Here is a 16896-nt window from a genome sequence, read left to right as displayed (position 1 = left end):
TACGAGATGTGAAGCACCTGAAACTACGCATACTGGAAGCCTGTGCTAGCATTTCTCCTGTGATGTTGCTATCAGTGTGTGAAGAGTGGGAGAAGAGGGTTGCACTGACAATCCAACACAATGGGCAGCACTTTGAACACATTTTATAAGTGGTCAGAGACTTGTAAATAACTCATGAACAAATAAAGTTACGTTAAAACCAAGCACACCTTTGTTTTTCTTGTGAAATTCACATTAAGTCTGATGTGTCACATGACCCTCTTCCCATTAAAAAAACAAAGTTGGATCCAAAATGGCCGACTTCAAAATGGCCACCATGGTCACCACTCATCTTGAAAAGTTTCCCCCCTCCTATATACTAATGTGCCACAAACAGGAAGTTAATATCACCAACCATTCCCATTTTATTAAGGTGTATCCATATAAATAGCCCACCCTGTAGTGCTAAGAGAGTATAAGCTCATAAAAGTCATGACATTGCAAGCAAGTTGCTTCCATTTCTAATCTCTTCAATGTCTATTGTTGAGTTTCTAGTCCCAAAATTGTTATGCATCGATAAGTCATGGCAGTTTGAAACCCATGAATTTAGAGATTCAGATCTGACGGAGTGAGGCCAAGTGAATTCTGATGGCAGGTCAAGACAGTGTAACTGACCCTACTGTCTCTGAATGGGTATAACATCAACCTCCATTTCCCATCATCACTCAGGGCACTGCTAGCCAATGGAGGGACATCTATAGGTTAGCAAGCAGGACAGAACAATTAGCATTCCCCTCCAAGCAGACTTATCTGTCCAGTGAGGCTGCTTTGGTAGTAGAGGTGGCAAACTCAGGACCAGAAATGAAAAATCCTTTCTAGAATTTTGTTTCAACTGCCCTTACATATCTGAGGCTGGTGTGAAGTAATTAGACAAGCCAGGCAGCTGGAATTAAATCTTTGGAAATGTTCTTTATTATTATTATTATTATTATTATTATTATTATTATTATTATTATTAAACTCTTAATTGTAGCATTTGGTCAAATCTGTGGTTGACTATATGCACTAGTCTTTATCCTCCTAAACTGTTAGCACTGGGTTATGATGGGAGATATATTAGTGTTGAACAAGCAGTGACTTTGATAAGAATCCAAAAAATAAAGAATAAATATCAGGGAAGAACATTAACATTGCAGGACTGTCAGGGACTAACTTGTTCCACATAGATATGGTAATTGCATACTTAACACGAGTTCTGCCTTATGATAAATTTCGAATTAGTGTGCAGTTAGTACTTTGGGAGCACCAATACCAAATTTTTGCACCATGATGGCTCGAGCATTGCCTCCTTTCTTATTGACTCGCTCCTCATCCTGCACTCCCCCTCCAGACAGATACGGGGCGACACTGTCGAGCCTTCAGCTTGACTGGTCCGGTTGGGCAATAAGCTTGGCATTAAAGCTCTTTCCATCCAGGGATCTATCAAGGGCACTTCTGACACCACTATAGCAAGCATCATGGATTCTGCTCAAGGGCGCTCTTTATTAAACCCTTAATAGGGCATAAGTGACAAAGACACAGAGCAGGGATGTGTGCAGGGAGAGCAAGGTGCACCCACACACAGAGAGGATAATCCCACACTCTCCTCTTGCCTACTCACACACACAAACATCATTACAACACTCCAAATATTCACAACCATGCTGTCACCCACCCCCCAAAATGAGCTTGAACTGTCCAGGGGGAGCCGCAACGCATGCTGGTGTTGCCTCCGTAACTCCAAGCCCCTCCCAAATGCATGGCAGACGCCACAGTATCATCTGATACTAACAATGCCTCTTTGTCCCTCACATATTACGTCTCGCTGAGCCGGGTGAATTCAGCGGATGCATGTCATACCATCAGTTTTTGGTGGCACAGCCTGGCTCTGAGGCTGTGAGGCGTTCAGGCGACTTGACTTCACTGTGACCGTAATGCTCCTCTGGGCGTTCCTATTCAAATCTGGGCCTAATGCTGCCAAACAGCTGGAGCACAGCTTTCATCACTGAAAAATAAACACCTTCTACTTCCGCTGTCTGTTCTTTTCCCTTTCTTTTCTCTCTCTCTCTCTCTCTCTCTCTCTCTCTCACACACACACACACACACACACACAAACACACTCACTTTCCCTCTCTCTCTTTCCCTCTCTCTGAGTGATGAGATGTGTGATTTCAGGGCCTCTGAATTCCTCCATTAATGGTTCCCAGCTTTGTGCTAGGAGGCTGGCGAGAGTGAGTTCCGAGCTCATACTGCACAGCTGTTTAACACAGAGATAGACACACTGCAGGAGTCTGGAAGCTACCAGACCTTCAGTCCATTGTTGTTAGGCATACACTCCGTTATGTGTTCATAAAGGAAATGTTTTTTTTTTGGTTTTGTTTTGTTTTTTTGCTTTTTTGCAGTCTCAGGGAATTACTTAAAATGTATGGTTCATCAGAAAATTCCATTTTTACATCCTGTGAGCAGTTTGTAGACCTGTTCATCCAACATTTCTTCTAAAGTCAGTCCCCTGTTGCTTCTGTAAAATCTTCTTCCCTTCAGGGAAAGCTTTACATTAGGTACTTTAACTTTGTTGTGAAGATTTGATAGCGGTCAGCCACGAAAGCACTATGATGGTCAGGGACTGATTGTGGATGATAAGTTCACTAATGGATCACAAATGGAATTTTAACTCATCCCAAAATATTAAAAAACGTTCCATCATTCCACAGTTACATTGCTCCAAAACCCAGACCTACGGGGCTTCATGCCCGGCTTGCCAACAATTGGCATAAGTTCATTGTCATTCTTTTCCTAGAGATTTCACAAGCTGTGCACAAATGAACACTTGTTTCCACAATGGGTACTCAAAGGTAACTATTGCAGGGAAACTCTATTCTCTAGTTTGTTTATGTTCGGATGCGCTGCATGCTTTAAGGCGGAATGGTATGTTTTAGAGGGAAAAAAGTATTGTTGTTTGTATATGGCTAAAGTTTAACTTGTCTGTAAGATTTTATTCGCTGTTTGAATTACCACATAAACTCATTTGTAACTCAAGTTGTTTAGTTTTGTAGCACTTTTTGTCTGTGTTTACTTTCATGCAGTTAGCACTCTCCCTAATTTAGAGTCAATTCCATACAGCAAAAATAAGTCAATATTACCCACCTAGGGAGCAGGAATAGAGTAATATCCTCAGCTAAGTTCATACTTGAGATTCAGTGATATAAACTAATCCCATTGCTCTTTAGCTGCATTAGCCTCATAGCTGCAAAGCTGTGCCTTTTCACATGTTTATGAATGGCCATAAGGATAGACCTAGTCAGTGCAGGCCAGCTGGATGACACTGTTTACATAAGTCACATTTGACCTGACATAGGCATGAAATCATGACATTTTGCATGTTTAACTTGCTTTATGATAAACATTTCCTAGACACTGGTATGCCCTGCAGCAATTTACAACCTTGCTAGAAGAGTAAATGCTCTGGCAGCTCTGAAACTCAATAAGACGTTTACATCATAGTCTAGCTGCTTATATTCTATCATGGCTGCTGAGATAAACAGAAAGAAAGGAGGAGGAAGATTTTGTGGGTTTTTTAGCAACAGGGGCTATTGGTCCTGTGATTTGATTATAGTTTTTAATGTTTTGTTAATTAACTAGCCAATGTACTGCCCAAAATAATGTGTTAAGTGGAATGTAGCATTTAGAAAAAGCTCATTGTTGAGGAGGTTAAGTACAATGTATTTTAACTAGTGTGTAACTTTACACACATTCCGACGATTTGCCAAAATAATATCTGACATGTCTCTCAGCCACTTACCTCAGTCACTATCAAGTACTATGTCTTAAAAATGTGAAATTATTTGTCATTAAATCCTACAGCAAATGTGTCTTCTGCATTTAATCCAGCTATAGCACTAAACACACACACTCACAAACATTAGGGAACTTGGGACAGTGAACATACACCCAGAGCAGCGGGCAGCCATTTCTGGCACCCTTGGAGCAGTTGGAGGTCAGGTACTTTGCTCCAGGGCATCTTAGTCATGGATTGAGGGAGGAGACCATGCTGTTTCTTTGTTCCCAATGTCACAGGGAAATAACCAGTGACCTTCCAGTATAAAGACCTCTTCTGATTAGGCCATGCCTGCCCCAATGCAAAAGAAAAACTGGCAGAAATCAAACCTGTGGAGAACAGACTAGGTATTGTACAAGATTCCTCCACACTATTTACATATGCACTGTTGAGCTCCTTGGTTAGCATTAATGTTAAACCACAGTCAAATTAGACTCTAGTCAGCTAAATTTTGCCAGCAAAGGACATTCATTTTAATTGACTTCATCAGAATGTGTGATTTTGTGCCAAAGACATCTAGGGCAAATCCTTTTTTTAATTCAAGTTTGGTGAATTTTCGCATTAAAATGTGCCTCTTTGACCTACAGTGCTGCAGCTTTGACCATGGTGATTTGAAGGGCTGGTGTTTTGTACAGCATTACTGTAGATCCAAAATGAAGAAATGCTAAATATCCATGTATAAGCACCACATTTTATACAGTACACTCCCAGCTAATTATAAAATGGTGGTTGATTATAAGTGGCCTGGTACGCAGTCAGTGTGGAGTTTGGATTACTTATTTATTATTAGGTTTATTTATTTATTTATTTATTTAAACTTCACCATAGGGGTGGGCGATATGGCCCTAAAATAATATCATATTTCAGAAAAAACACTGAAAATACTTTTATTTATTTGAAGAACACACTATTTTAATAAAATAAATGTTATATTAATATTAATTATATCAAAATATTAATAGTTTAATATTAGAAGTATTAGAAGTAACAACAAATAAATGTGTAAACATTTGCTTATTTTGTAAACAACCGTAACCAAGATTCTCACTTTGTATAAAAATATTTCAAACATACTCGTTTTTTTGAGCAAATTTTTGAATGCAGAGCAAATTTCTACTGTACCTATCTCCGTGCCTAAATAACATATTCCGTATAACTGTATGATGTCATTATGTAAACTCAGGAGTCAGAATATCACGATAATCACAATATTGATATTTTTTATCATTAAAAAAATGTGATATTATTGCACACAATACGATATGGCACGACATTTTTACATTTGTCAATCCTCAAAAATTTATTTTGGCACTGAAAATAATTTATAGCTAGTTTGTTTTTGAATTATAATACATATTCAGGTTTAGCACAAATGGCACAGGTAGGTGAAACTTTAACAGACCTAGAAACATTGACTAAAGCTTTAAAAAAACTAATTCTCCATCAGTACTATGTTATGATATCTCATGTCATATTACCTCCTTGTCAGTTCTGATTGGCTGCCAAACCATAGCTACTTCATACATTGGCTGTAGAGGTCTATGACATAGGCCACAGCACATTCATAGAACAAATGAGCTCCGCCTCTCAGTGTACAGTAGAGAAACAAAACTCAGTTAATGCTGGTGAATGAATAATAAATGGCCACCACCCATGCAGCCAAGTTACGAGGGGTCAGCCTGAATCAGTTTCCATCACCATGTTTTGCGAAGCCATATGCCCCTTTTCATTACTTGGAGCACACCAGCTGTATTGTAACTACAACCAATTTCCTTGCAGTCTATAAAACTGTCAATCAGAATCATAGAGAGGGAGCACAACTTTTGTAGGGGGAAGGGAGGACGGGGTTTGTGGCCAGATGTCAGCAAGTGGAAAGCTGAAGAAGATAATGCTGTGGACCTTTAATCTTCATCTTGCACAAAAAGCTGGACTGGTATGTTTGCAATTTATGAGTGTTTTAGTGTTACACATGGAAAACACAGGCCACATTTCAACTGGCCCCCTACACAGTGCACTGCATAGGTCATGAAATAATGACTTAAGCATCCATGAAGTGCATTAAATGTTCAAGAGGCACATTGGTACACAATTAGCTGCATGCTTTCCTAGTGAACGTACAGTGCACAGTTTGATTGTAAAGCCATACTTATGTGACTCACTATATAGGAAGACGTCATTTGAGTTAGCCACAGTCCCGGTGCTGATTGACTACATGACACAGACTCAGCCACAGGGAGCTACTGTGCATCATTCAGATCCATTTATTTAGAACCAAGAGACAAATAAGTTATAATATTTTTATTTGTTAGAATTCTATCAGTGTTTGAACATTATTTTTAGAGAGCTAGTACATTTTTCTTTTCTACTTTCATGGCTAGCTTTTCACAAACCCAAAACAGTCTTTTCAGAGTTTACTCTTTTCTATGGTAACACTGTAAAAGGGGACTTTAGTCTGAGAACAAGTTAGCAATGAAAGTGTGCACCTTAATGACTTAATGTCTCTGTTATGTTCTCACAAAAAACAAAACAAAAAAAAAAAAAAAAAACAAACAAACAAAAAATGGTAGCATTACATATAAACTCTTTAAAAATATACTTCTGTCAAATACCTTGACACCTACTATGTACACTACAAAAATAAATTTTCATATAAATAAATTATATGGCATACATTTATCTTTGTAACTGAAAACAACATACATCCACACCAACTGAGGAAAGAAAATGGCAGTCTGTAAAAACCACTGATTATTTTCCTTTTTTAAATCCTCTAAGAGCTGTGATGAATCTGTAATGTAAAAATGTTATATACTCTTTTTTCCTATTTAACATTAGTAAGCACTTTATACACATAAAAATCCATTAATGTAAGAACAAGAACTGTAATAGTGTTTTTTAGACAGACATAAAATCCCTGCATTGTTAACAACTGGCATTATGACCATTATTGGACAAAACATCTTATAATACAAAAATATAAATATTGCAAAACAAATGTAAAAAAATAATAGAATATAAAAACGAATAACAATAGTTGCCAGCCATTTTTTTCTCTCCTATTCCTGCCAATGTGACATTTAGGAGAATACAAAATAAAAACAAACTTACTAACAAAAACAGCTCACAAGCAGTGGACAGATGTATGAAAACCTTTGTGAAAGAACAAAGGAGCAAGGAGACAGAAACCTGTCTGACAGGAAGTCAAGTGTTGAGGGGCTGTTGGGGGTGCTGGCAAAAAGTGAACCACATACACATACAGACACACACACACACACACGTACATATGCCTACTTACAGGCAGACACTCACACCCGAATAAAATGGGGGCTCTGTGACCCTTGACCCTAGAAGCACTCGCATGCACCATTTGGCAGTAGAGAGGGAACTTCCAATTAGTGTCATAGCGTTGTGTTGTGGAGTTTTATGAGGTGAGGTCAGAGGAGAGAACTGCTCGTGCTAAATTGGGGCCAGTAGTCACGGCCTGTCAGTGAGGAGGTCCAAGGACCTTGAGACAGAAAACGCTGCTCTCCTTTGGCCATTTAGTGGTTAACCCTTCTCACTGCTACTCAACGTAGCTTATCAAACATGGAAAATGAGGGAAGACATCAACTGTGTTGGGAAACTAGCTACGAAATGCGTAGCTTGGTTTGTTCAGTAAACTGTAACGTTAGCTTGAAAAATCACAATGAAAAATAATGCCATTCTGACATGAAAGATAAAAGAGCACTGCTACACAGGCTAACCAGTTTCAGAGTAAACCTTAGAACTGACAAAGTGCCAGTCAAAAAAGATACAAAAACAAAAAACACTGTACCTACACTACTATGCAACTGTTATTTACCCAGTAATCCGTTTCTGAGTGTTGAGAGCAAACAAGGGTTGACCCTAAATGGCCATTTTACAGTAAAACGACTCGAACCGAGCCAGAAGAACAAAGAAAAGTTCTGACGTAGAGCAAGAGCAGCAGAGCCACATGCAAACGCTCCCTACATTTTCTTCATTTCTACATTTTCACGCATAGCGTGCTTCAACTTTAAACATTAATCTTTTTTTTCCTTTTCAACTACCACAGGTTTGTGATAAGCAAATTAACATCTGTATAAATCATACATCTACTTCAATTCACACGGAACACACTGTCATGCACGCACACACACACACACTCACAAACAAACACCTACACAAACACACGGTGCTTGTCTGCAGCTTCCACACAGCAATGTATGGAAAGACCTGACTTCGTATTATGAGGTCAGATGATAAAATGGTGGAAAAAAAAATTAAAAACAGAATATAGCTAGAACATAGTATGATATAGCTATATGGTTAAAGATTTGTACTGCTTTAAAACAGCAAAGATGTTCAATCTACCCAACACATACAAACATAATTACAACCCAACCTATAAATTGGTTGGGTGATATTGAATCAGCTAATAGCAATCCATGAAATAACTGGTATCATTTATATTTATGATAATGCTTGACTGTCATCAATATAAGTAACAAAACTATAAACTGCTATGCCATATGTGGTTAAGACAGGCTGAACTGCGGAATCTTAACACAGAACACAGTTAATGGTACAGAGAATGTAGGAGCTAAGAATCCAAATGAAGATGATATACAGTAATTGTGTTTGATGTAGAGGTGAAGGTGGGAAACTGCTTGTTGTTCCCTAGTCTACTTTACGCTTAAACTGAGTTCATGTGAGTCTGTGGGACCTGGAGTGAACCAACATGTTTGTACAAGGTGCATACGCATATATACACACACAAATACATTCTCTCATATGTACACACTCTCTCTCTCACTCTCACATACACACACAATAACATCAAAATAGTTGCATAGAATTATACAAGTACATTACAACATCTTAAGCAGCAACATGTGTATGCTGATAAGTATGTCTAAGATGAAGCTTCCTCATGGCACAGATACACAGATGATGTGTAGACAGTAATCACAAATCATACACGTGGACACCGTCCAGTTTGACAACCCCTAGACAGGTCCAATTATAGCTACTCTTGTTAATATTTACACTTGTGTACACGCTTCTTTTTAAATATTTATAGATACATCTAAGATAGACATACATTAGGGCTATACAGTAAAATAGTCAAGCACCACAGAGGCGCTGCTGGTCCAAGTGCCCCCTCCGTGCAGCACCATTTCTCGTCCACACCAGCAGACAGGTGTCCCATCTTTGGCGATTTTGTGCTTCAACATTCAACTACTGTGGAAAGGAAGAGCATTTTAAAAATCAAGTTAATATTTGTTAATAACTAGACTCACCACAGCATCTTATTGTGGCTGCCATTGTTTTTAAAATAAATCCATTTTTGTTTGTCTAGATCACTTGTAGGAAGTCAAAAACTTTTCATTTAAACCATATTTGTTCAATTAGAGAAGCTGAATGTAGAATGCAAACATAAATGTATGTAATTCAATGAAACTATTAAATTAATTGAGTTCTTGCCTTTGAATAACACAAAATATGCAATAATTTAGAAAAGTTAAATTAAGAAGGAAGTGAGCTAGCACACCTCAGCTGGAAGGTGTTTTGTGGCAGTCACTGAGAGTGTGGAACTCTAGGTCCTGCAGCTCCATGGCCTCAGGTTTGGAACCTGTGCTGGGGCATCCCTCCGTGAAGGGCACATGTGGGTCGGGGAAGTGAGCGTCGGGGAAGACTTCTTCTGAAGTGCGATAACTGTCATTGGAGGTGTAGCAGGGGAAGGCTGGGCCCGGGCCAGCCATTCCCGGGTTAACAGCCACTGTTACAGAGGCTGAGGCCGTTACCGTGGTGATTGGCTGGCAGTAGGTGGGGCCTGAGGCAGTGTGGGTGGGGTGCGGGTAAGGGTTATGGGAGCGAGGCCGGCGCCCCGCCGAACGTTCTCTGGGACCAAAGTGGCCACCCGCCTCATTAGCAGTTTCAAAAGCGTCTGTGCGCAACCTCTGAGGTGGAGGGGGATGTCCACTTCCCGCCTCTCTCTTGTGATCCCTGTTACCGTGTTGGCGGGAAAACTGAGGTCCTGCATCCTGAGAACGAGGAGGATGACTGGAGCGATAATGATGCTGCTGCTGCTGCTGCTGCCTGGAATCAGTTGACCCAGCCTGGGGAACAAGTTCCACAAATTAATGCCTTAAAACACACACACACACACATATACATACACATCCCCCACAGTATCACAAATAAGCCAGTAATATTTAGGTAGTAAATCAATTTCAGCTCTGCAGAGACACTGATGTTGTGTTTCTGAGTTAGTGTGTGTTGTGATTTTTTGCTGCTGGAATGTCTTCAGACCAACACAAATAACAAAAATCAGAATGCCTTTGCTTACTGTATAAGATGACAAAGTTGGTGGCTCCACATGACGAGCGACTGGTCTTGCTCCAGTGGAGATCCGCACCTTTTCTGGACGGGCGGGTCGCCCTCTGCTTGTCTGGTGCTCATAGTGTTGGAGCTCTTGGCTGATGCCGGAGTATGTGGAGTTGGAACTGTACTCAGAGTCTGAGGAGTCTGAACCTGTCCCTGGGGTTGTTGTGTGGCTGGGTCGCATGGTGAAATGCACCACTGGTGGAAAAGGCTCTGGAGATGGAGTGGGCAGTCGGCTACGTCCATCAACCGGAGATACCTTAAAACACATGCGTATGTTTCAGGTTTTTATGCAGCTTCCTAAACACCAACAATTACTTATTAATCATAAAGCTTATGCTGTACTTAATATAAGCTATTTTATAACTACCATGAGGATTGCGAGAGTGGGGAATTTAAATGTGGCCGGTTGCAATTTCATGTTTTACAAAAAACCCTTTGGAACCAAATGTACCTGAATTACGTATTAACAAAACATAATGGAAAGTAATTAAGTATATGACTTGTATATGTCTTGAGAGAACTGCAGAATAACTTTTTAGGGGTAGGCTGCATGGGCTAATTTGGGATGGGGCTGAAGTCTCTGAGACAGAGCTCTGTTTACCAAGGATATCTCTGTCTGCTAGCTCTGCATAATTGTGTCTGTGGTATGTATGGGTGCCACAGAAGATGACTCAACAGGAGCAATCCTCTTACCTCAGGATAAGGGCCGAAGTAGGACAATAAGACTGGGAGCAGCACCAGGCCGTTCAGGACCCCCAACACTGTTAGGATGGCTAGTACAGCAAAGAAATATCTGCCAAAAACAAGCAGCAAAATTGGTTAAATATAGATCAAACCATTTCTTAAATTTAAAAACGATTTAAACTACACACCTACACACATAAAAAAACCCTACAAAAACACACCTGAGCACCTGTACCCCACAAACATGCAAATAGGAAGAATTCATTAAGATTAAAAACTAGTTTTACCTTGTGAAAGACAGTGTCCAAAGAAGGCTAGTCTTAAGAGAGCAGTACAGAAAAGCTGGAGACATAATTAGTTGGTTAATTCAAAGGCATGGAAAAAAGGGGGGAAGGAAAGAGGGAGAGTTTTCTTTTCCTTTTTTTCCAGGGGTGACCGGAGTACAAGCAAACACAGGCTAAAGCAAAGCGGGAAGGAATGTGGAGTACGGGGCTTGAGAGAGAGGAGAGGAGAGATGAATCACAAAGGGACAGGGGCCTCTCTCCCTTGCTCTTGAAAAAAACAGAAAGAGAAAGAAAGAGAGAAAGAAAGAGAGAAAGAAAGAAAGCAGAAGCAAACAGATGAAGTGAAGGGCATAGAATTTAAACAATTTAGTCTAGGAGAAAGAGAAGAGGAAAAACTACAGGCCCCTCTTGCCTGGCCTCAAGCTCATTCTCCCTCACTCTCCTCTCTCTCTCTAAGCCCCTGTGAAATTTTCCTGCCTTTCACAATCCCTTGGTCTAATTAAATCTCTAGAGTATCAGGTAAGACCCCCAATCTCCTTGACAAATCCCTCCCCTCCCCTCCTTCATTATGGCTCCCGCCCTTCACTAGACCAGAAATGCATCTGTGCAAATTGCAGCAGCTCAAATTGCAGCTGCCATCTTTTACCTCATTAAAAATATGTGGGAGCCCTAAAGGGGCTTTAAAAAAAAACTGATTTGAATAGAGGGGATTTGGACTTTACTCTCCTCCATTCCTGCTTTACCATCCTGATGCTTGGATGTGCAAAGGTGAAGCCCTCTCTAACTCTAACTGTAGCAAAATAGATATAATAATAGATAAATAGATAAAATAGACCAGTCAGAGATATCAATTAGGTTCAGTAAATGCGTGTTTAGAACATATTTTCACAAGTGTGAGCATGTGTCTGTGTGTGGGTGTGTGTACATGTGAGTGTAAAATTTCCTGCCAGCAAAACTAGGTCTCAGACTAAACTCAGACAAATTTTCTAACTGATGCAGCTCTGTGACACTGGCCTCTGCCACCAGTGTTTTACTACCAGGCCCTAGCGCCTGAAACAATGTCCAGCCACAGCCACACAATATGTTGTGTTCACCCAACTGTGAACACAACATCTTTCCTGACCTTGCTGGACATTTTACAGGCTTTAGAGACTACACCATGCTGCTTATCCAAGCAGACACTACTTTTATTGATTTAAATGTCAGAGTGACATAAAACATCAAATATACACAATTAACCCAAAATAGAAGAGACATGTCAGGTAGTCTATTCTTCTTCTTGTGTTATGCATTGGAGCACAAAGGCTAATGTAGCTAAAAAGCAGTGATATTTATACACATTAACCAACTCTAGTTTATACTCTATAATCTTTTACTCTAGTTTTTAGTCTAGTTATACTCTAGTTAAACTCTAGTTTATGTATTAAGTGAAAATGAATGGTTTCATAATGAAGGTGCTTGAGAAAATGCTAATGAATGAATGAACGAATGAATGAATGAATAAATAAATAAATAAATAAATAACTGGACTTGGTCACACTCCATGGGGGGATTTTCATCCCCTATACTGGCATGGTGCAGCTTGTGTAGGAGAAATTGTTTAAATATGTACATTGCTTAGATGCAATGAAGTGTTACTAGCAAGCAAAGTGGTACAAGTGCAGCCAGCCACTTGAGAGAACACTACAGATATCGTTTAGTGTATATTCTAGAATGGTTTGTCATTCAGAAATATTTTTATTTAAGAAAAAAGACTGATATAAGTCTAAAACACTTTTGTCTATTTTACAGAAAAAAGAAGCATACTGTTTCAAAAATATTGTCCAAAAACACATTCAGTGGATTGGCTACTCTAAAAGTGTCCATAGGTGTGAGTGCGTGACTGAATGTGCATGTGTTGCCCTGCAAAGGACTGGCCCCCAATGATTCCAGGTAGGTTCCAGACACAATGTGAACCCTAAGCGGTTACAAACAATAAATGAATGAATGTGATTCATATCTTCAGTCCTTTAACATTCATTTCTTATTCAACCCAAATAAATATTGTTTTAAATTAGACTCGTTAACAAGTGTCTAAATTGCTTTGCACTCAGCAATATGACAAGGAAAGTACCGAAATATTTGGATCTGAAAAATGAACACAAAAAGTGGTCAGAAGGTCAGTGGCTCAGGAGTGAACTTCAGACTCTAGGTGTGATTTACTTCAGTGTGATTTTTTCACAGTTAAATGCTATTTGCAGAGAGACATGACAAAGGCCTTTTATGTTAAAAACAGCAAATGTTCTCTTTAACCGCGACCCTGAACTGGATAAGCGGTTACAGACAATGAATGAATGAAGTTCTCTAGCAAAATGTGGGCTAGTGTGTCCCTGGACTGTGGGTTTGGGCCGACACTCCAGAGCCACGTCCCCCCCCAAAGAAAAAAGAAAAAAACACAATAAACTAGTGAGCACATACCTCTCTGAGCCTGAGCTACACATAACCTAACTGTTTGGACTCAAAACATTCATAGCCCTGACAGAGGAAAGTCAAACCTTTATTTCTGCAAGATGAGAAAAATACAGCCCCGTTTTTCCCTTTGCTTTTTTCTTTATCAGTGTATTCCTGTGTGTGTGTGTGTGTGTGTGTGTGTGTGAATGCATGTGTAAGTAGGGGCATGTTGGTGTTTGTTGAGAGAAAAAAAATAATAATAAAAAAACTGTTTGTGTTTCAGTAGGAGCTTGTGCGAGTGACTGGGCCCCAGTGTGGTCTTTGGAAAGTAGTAAACTGTTGTGTGTGTTTGTGTGAAAGAGACTATTAGGTCTCTAAACCTCTGTGCATTTTCTTTCACTAGCACTCGTCTGTGATTTCAGAGTAGAAGTCTGGTGTGGCTGTCTGTACCTTTTTAAAAGTTACAAAGAATTTCTACAGCAATCGTGGCTAACACCTTACTGCAATATCAGCAATTAACAATTATAACCTGTCATCACACAATCCAGCAAAGCTAATCTCAACTGGGTCTGAATTAAAAGCAAAAAAATTACACAAACTTGGTCAAATATATGGATATAATTCAGGCTCAAGATTGCTCCTAATACTGTTTTTATTATGTACTTTTGTCTTGTGTTGTAAATGACACTTTGTTACATTCTCAGACAAAAACATTTAAAATGACTTAACAACTGAGCACAGTCTGAAGTTAGACATGCACTTTCCACAGGGCTAATGTTTCACTAGTCTTTACTTCAGATACTGAATTACAGCAGATTTATAAACTGCATTTAAGTTAAACCTTTATAATGGATAGAAGCTATTTTTCTCTGTAGTTTTCTATGAATCATTTTATTCCTTGAGTTTTGAAAGAATAGTGAAAGAAGAATGTCAGCAATTCATCAATTCCCAACAATAACACTGCAATCTAACGAGAGATTAAAATGAGTTTAACTAATTCTCAGAATGGTTCACCGGCAACTGCATGCAGTTTTATACAATTAAAGATGAAATAGTTAATCACAGTACTTCTTTAATCCCAAGCTCAAGAACTAGAGAGTGGAATGGTCTATGATTAACATCTGCTTTAACTTAAGGTGAATTTCTGAATATTCACTTTCACATTCAAATTCATCCATGTTTGAAGATATCAAAATGGAACACTTACAATGAGGAGGAGTTGAAGAAAACTCACTGTTAATATTGAACGTTGACATTAATTTTACACTGACTGATATCAGTGGCACTAGGGGGCAGCTGAGCAGTGCTAACAATCAACAACTTGGCTGTGATCGTAAAACTGCTTTCTAAAAAAAATGATAATGATGCACTGGTCAATTGCTTAAACTGACTAGTGACTAAAATCCAATACACTTTAAAACCTTTACTTTACAAAGCACAAATCTGACTTTGGATTTTGCTGATATAAGACAACAGTATGATCATAAGACTATGAGCACTTGTATGGAGGAAAGTGGGTGAGGACAACATCCCAGCTGTAATGCATTGTGGTTGCAGCATCATGTTATGGGGCTGTTTTGTGCTGTTTTGCTGAGAACGGTGCTGTTTTAGTTTTGAAAATCGATTTCAGAAAAACACTCAAGGCACCAGCCAGAAAAGTTGAATTGGTTTACAAACAGGTCTTCTAACAGCACATGACCCTAAGAATTCCTCCAAAGTTGTGTGTACGCATTAGGTGTATTTATTAGTGTGGCCATCAAAGTCCTGACCCGAATCATAAAGAAAATTTGTGGGCTGAAGGGAAGAAGCATATTCAAGCAAGAACATCAGCAAACTTAACTGAAAGTCCTGACTGAAAGTTAGACAATTAAAAGGCCAAGTCACCAAATATTAATTTTATTTTCACTGAAAATTTTATAATGTGAATAAACATGAAATTAGTCTATATAATTTTAAAATGAGCAGGTAGTGTTGCAGTCACACAGCTCCAGGGACCTGAAGGTTGTGGGTTCAATTCCCGCTCCGGGTGACTGTCTGTGAGTTCTCCCCGTGTCCGCGTGGGTTTCCTCCGGGTGCTCCGGTTTCCTCCCACAGTCCAAAAACACACGTCGGTAGGTGGATTGGCGACTCAAAAGTGTCCGTGTGAGAATGTGTGTGTGTCTGTGTTGCCCTGTGAAGGACTGACGCCCCCTCCAGGGTGTATTCCTGCCTTGCGCCCAATGATTCCACGTAGGCTCTGGACCCACCCTGACCCTGAACTGGATAAGCGGTTACAGATAATGGATGGATGGAAATTTAAAATGACGTTTTGAATACTATGTTGAAATGAAGTCCTCCCATTGACTGAAAACACCTGACTCTATGATCGACTTCAAATTAAGTGCTAAAGTTAAATAAAGATACATAAATTAGCAAGAATATTAATTGTGTGTGTGTGTCCTTACCTAACTATGAAGTCAAACTCAGAGCCTGCCAGCATCAGTACTCCCAGCAGGGTGGAGAAGGCTCCATCCAGCACAGGGGCGAACATGTACTCCAAGGCCAACACTGCACGCTTGTTCCTGTCCCCGATAGCTGTGAGAAAGGCCTGCAGGAAAATCTGAGTGTTAGAATGTGTTCCCTTTCCAACATCCTTATTAATCGAAAATGGATCAGTGATAGGCGGGACTCACCAGGGCCACGTGGACGGTGAACTCCACACCGATACCTACAGAGGCAATGAGAATGACCACAGGTACGGCGCTCAGCTTGATCCCAATCAGCCCCATCATACCAAACAGCTCTACAGTCATCAGAGACAGCACCAACACCTGAAACAAAGACAAGCATTTAAAAACCTTACATTATTTGAACACTACTTGAAATACACATACATATATACATATATATTAAATGTGTTTGTGTGTGCATGTATGTGTGTGCATGTGTGTGTATATATTTATTGCCTTAGCAATAGAATGTCAATAAATAAATTAATAATCAGCATATTCAAAAACTCTTCAAATTCAATATGAATCATGTTCAAGAAAAACTGACCAAATATACACATTTTCACCATATTTTTGATTAACTGTTTATGACCATTCATAGTTTTGCCATGAATCTAAAAAAATCAACTTTTCTTTAAATGAAGGTCAATGTTTTAAATGCAAATCCAGCACAGAATTAGGTGAGCAATTTGGAATGCAGGGGAAAATAAAATCACAATTATAAAATTGGGCTGGGCTGTCACACTATAAACACTGTTCTGTGTGGAGC

At 39.5% G+C, this 16896-nt stretch overlaps 1 protein-coding gene across 2 annotated transcripts in view; it reads right to left on the bottom strand.

Annotated features, from left to right (window-relative positions):
- Positions 1 to 6163: 6163 nt before the first annotated feature.
- ptch1 (patched 1) overlaps positions 6164 to 16896 on the bottom strand; it is a 50738-nt gene continuing 40005 nt past the window's right edge. For both annotated transcript variants that reach the window (XM_066643684.1, XM_066643686.1), the window contains exons 19-24: positions 16311 to 16448; positions 16083 to 16225; positions 10934 to 11033; positions 10203 to 10496; positions 9405 to 9972; positions 6164 to 9094 (exon numbers count right to left, since the gene is read on the bottom strand). In XM_066643684.1, coding sequence (XP_066499781.1) covers positions 9406 to 9972; positions 10203 to 10496; positions 10934 to 11033; positions 16083 to 16225; positions 16311 to 16448 — 1242 coding nt within the window. In that variant the 3' untranslated portion in view covers positions 6164 to 9094; position 9405. The remainder of the gene's footprint in view (positions 9095 to 9404; positions 9973 to 10202; positions 10497 to 10933; positions 11034 to 16082; positions 16226 to 16310; positions 16449 to 16896) is intronic.

Source organism: Hoplias malabaricus, chromosome 14 (assembly GCF_029633855.1).
Source record: "Hoplias malabaricus isolate fHopMal1 chromosome 14, fHopMal1.hap1, whole genome shotgun sequence".
NCBI classification, from domain to species: Eukaryota; Metazoa; Chordata; class Actinopteri; order Characiformes; family Erythrinidae; genus Hoplias; species Hoplias malabaricus.
The sequence above is the reverse complement of the archived record's forward strand: the minus strand, read 5'-3'. Positions and strand labels throughout refer to the sequence as shown.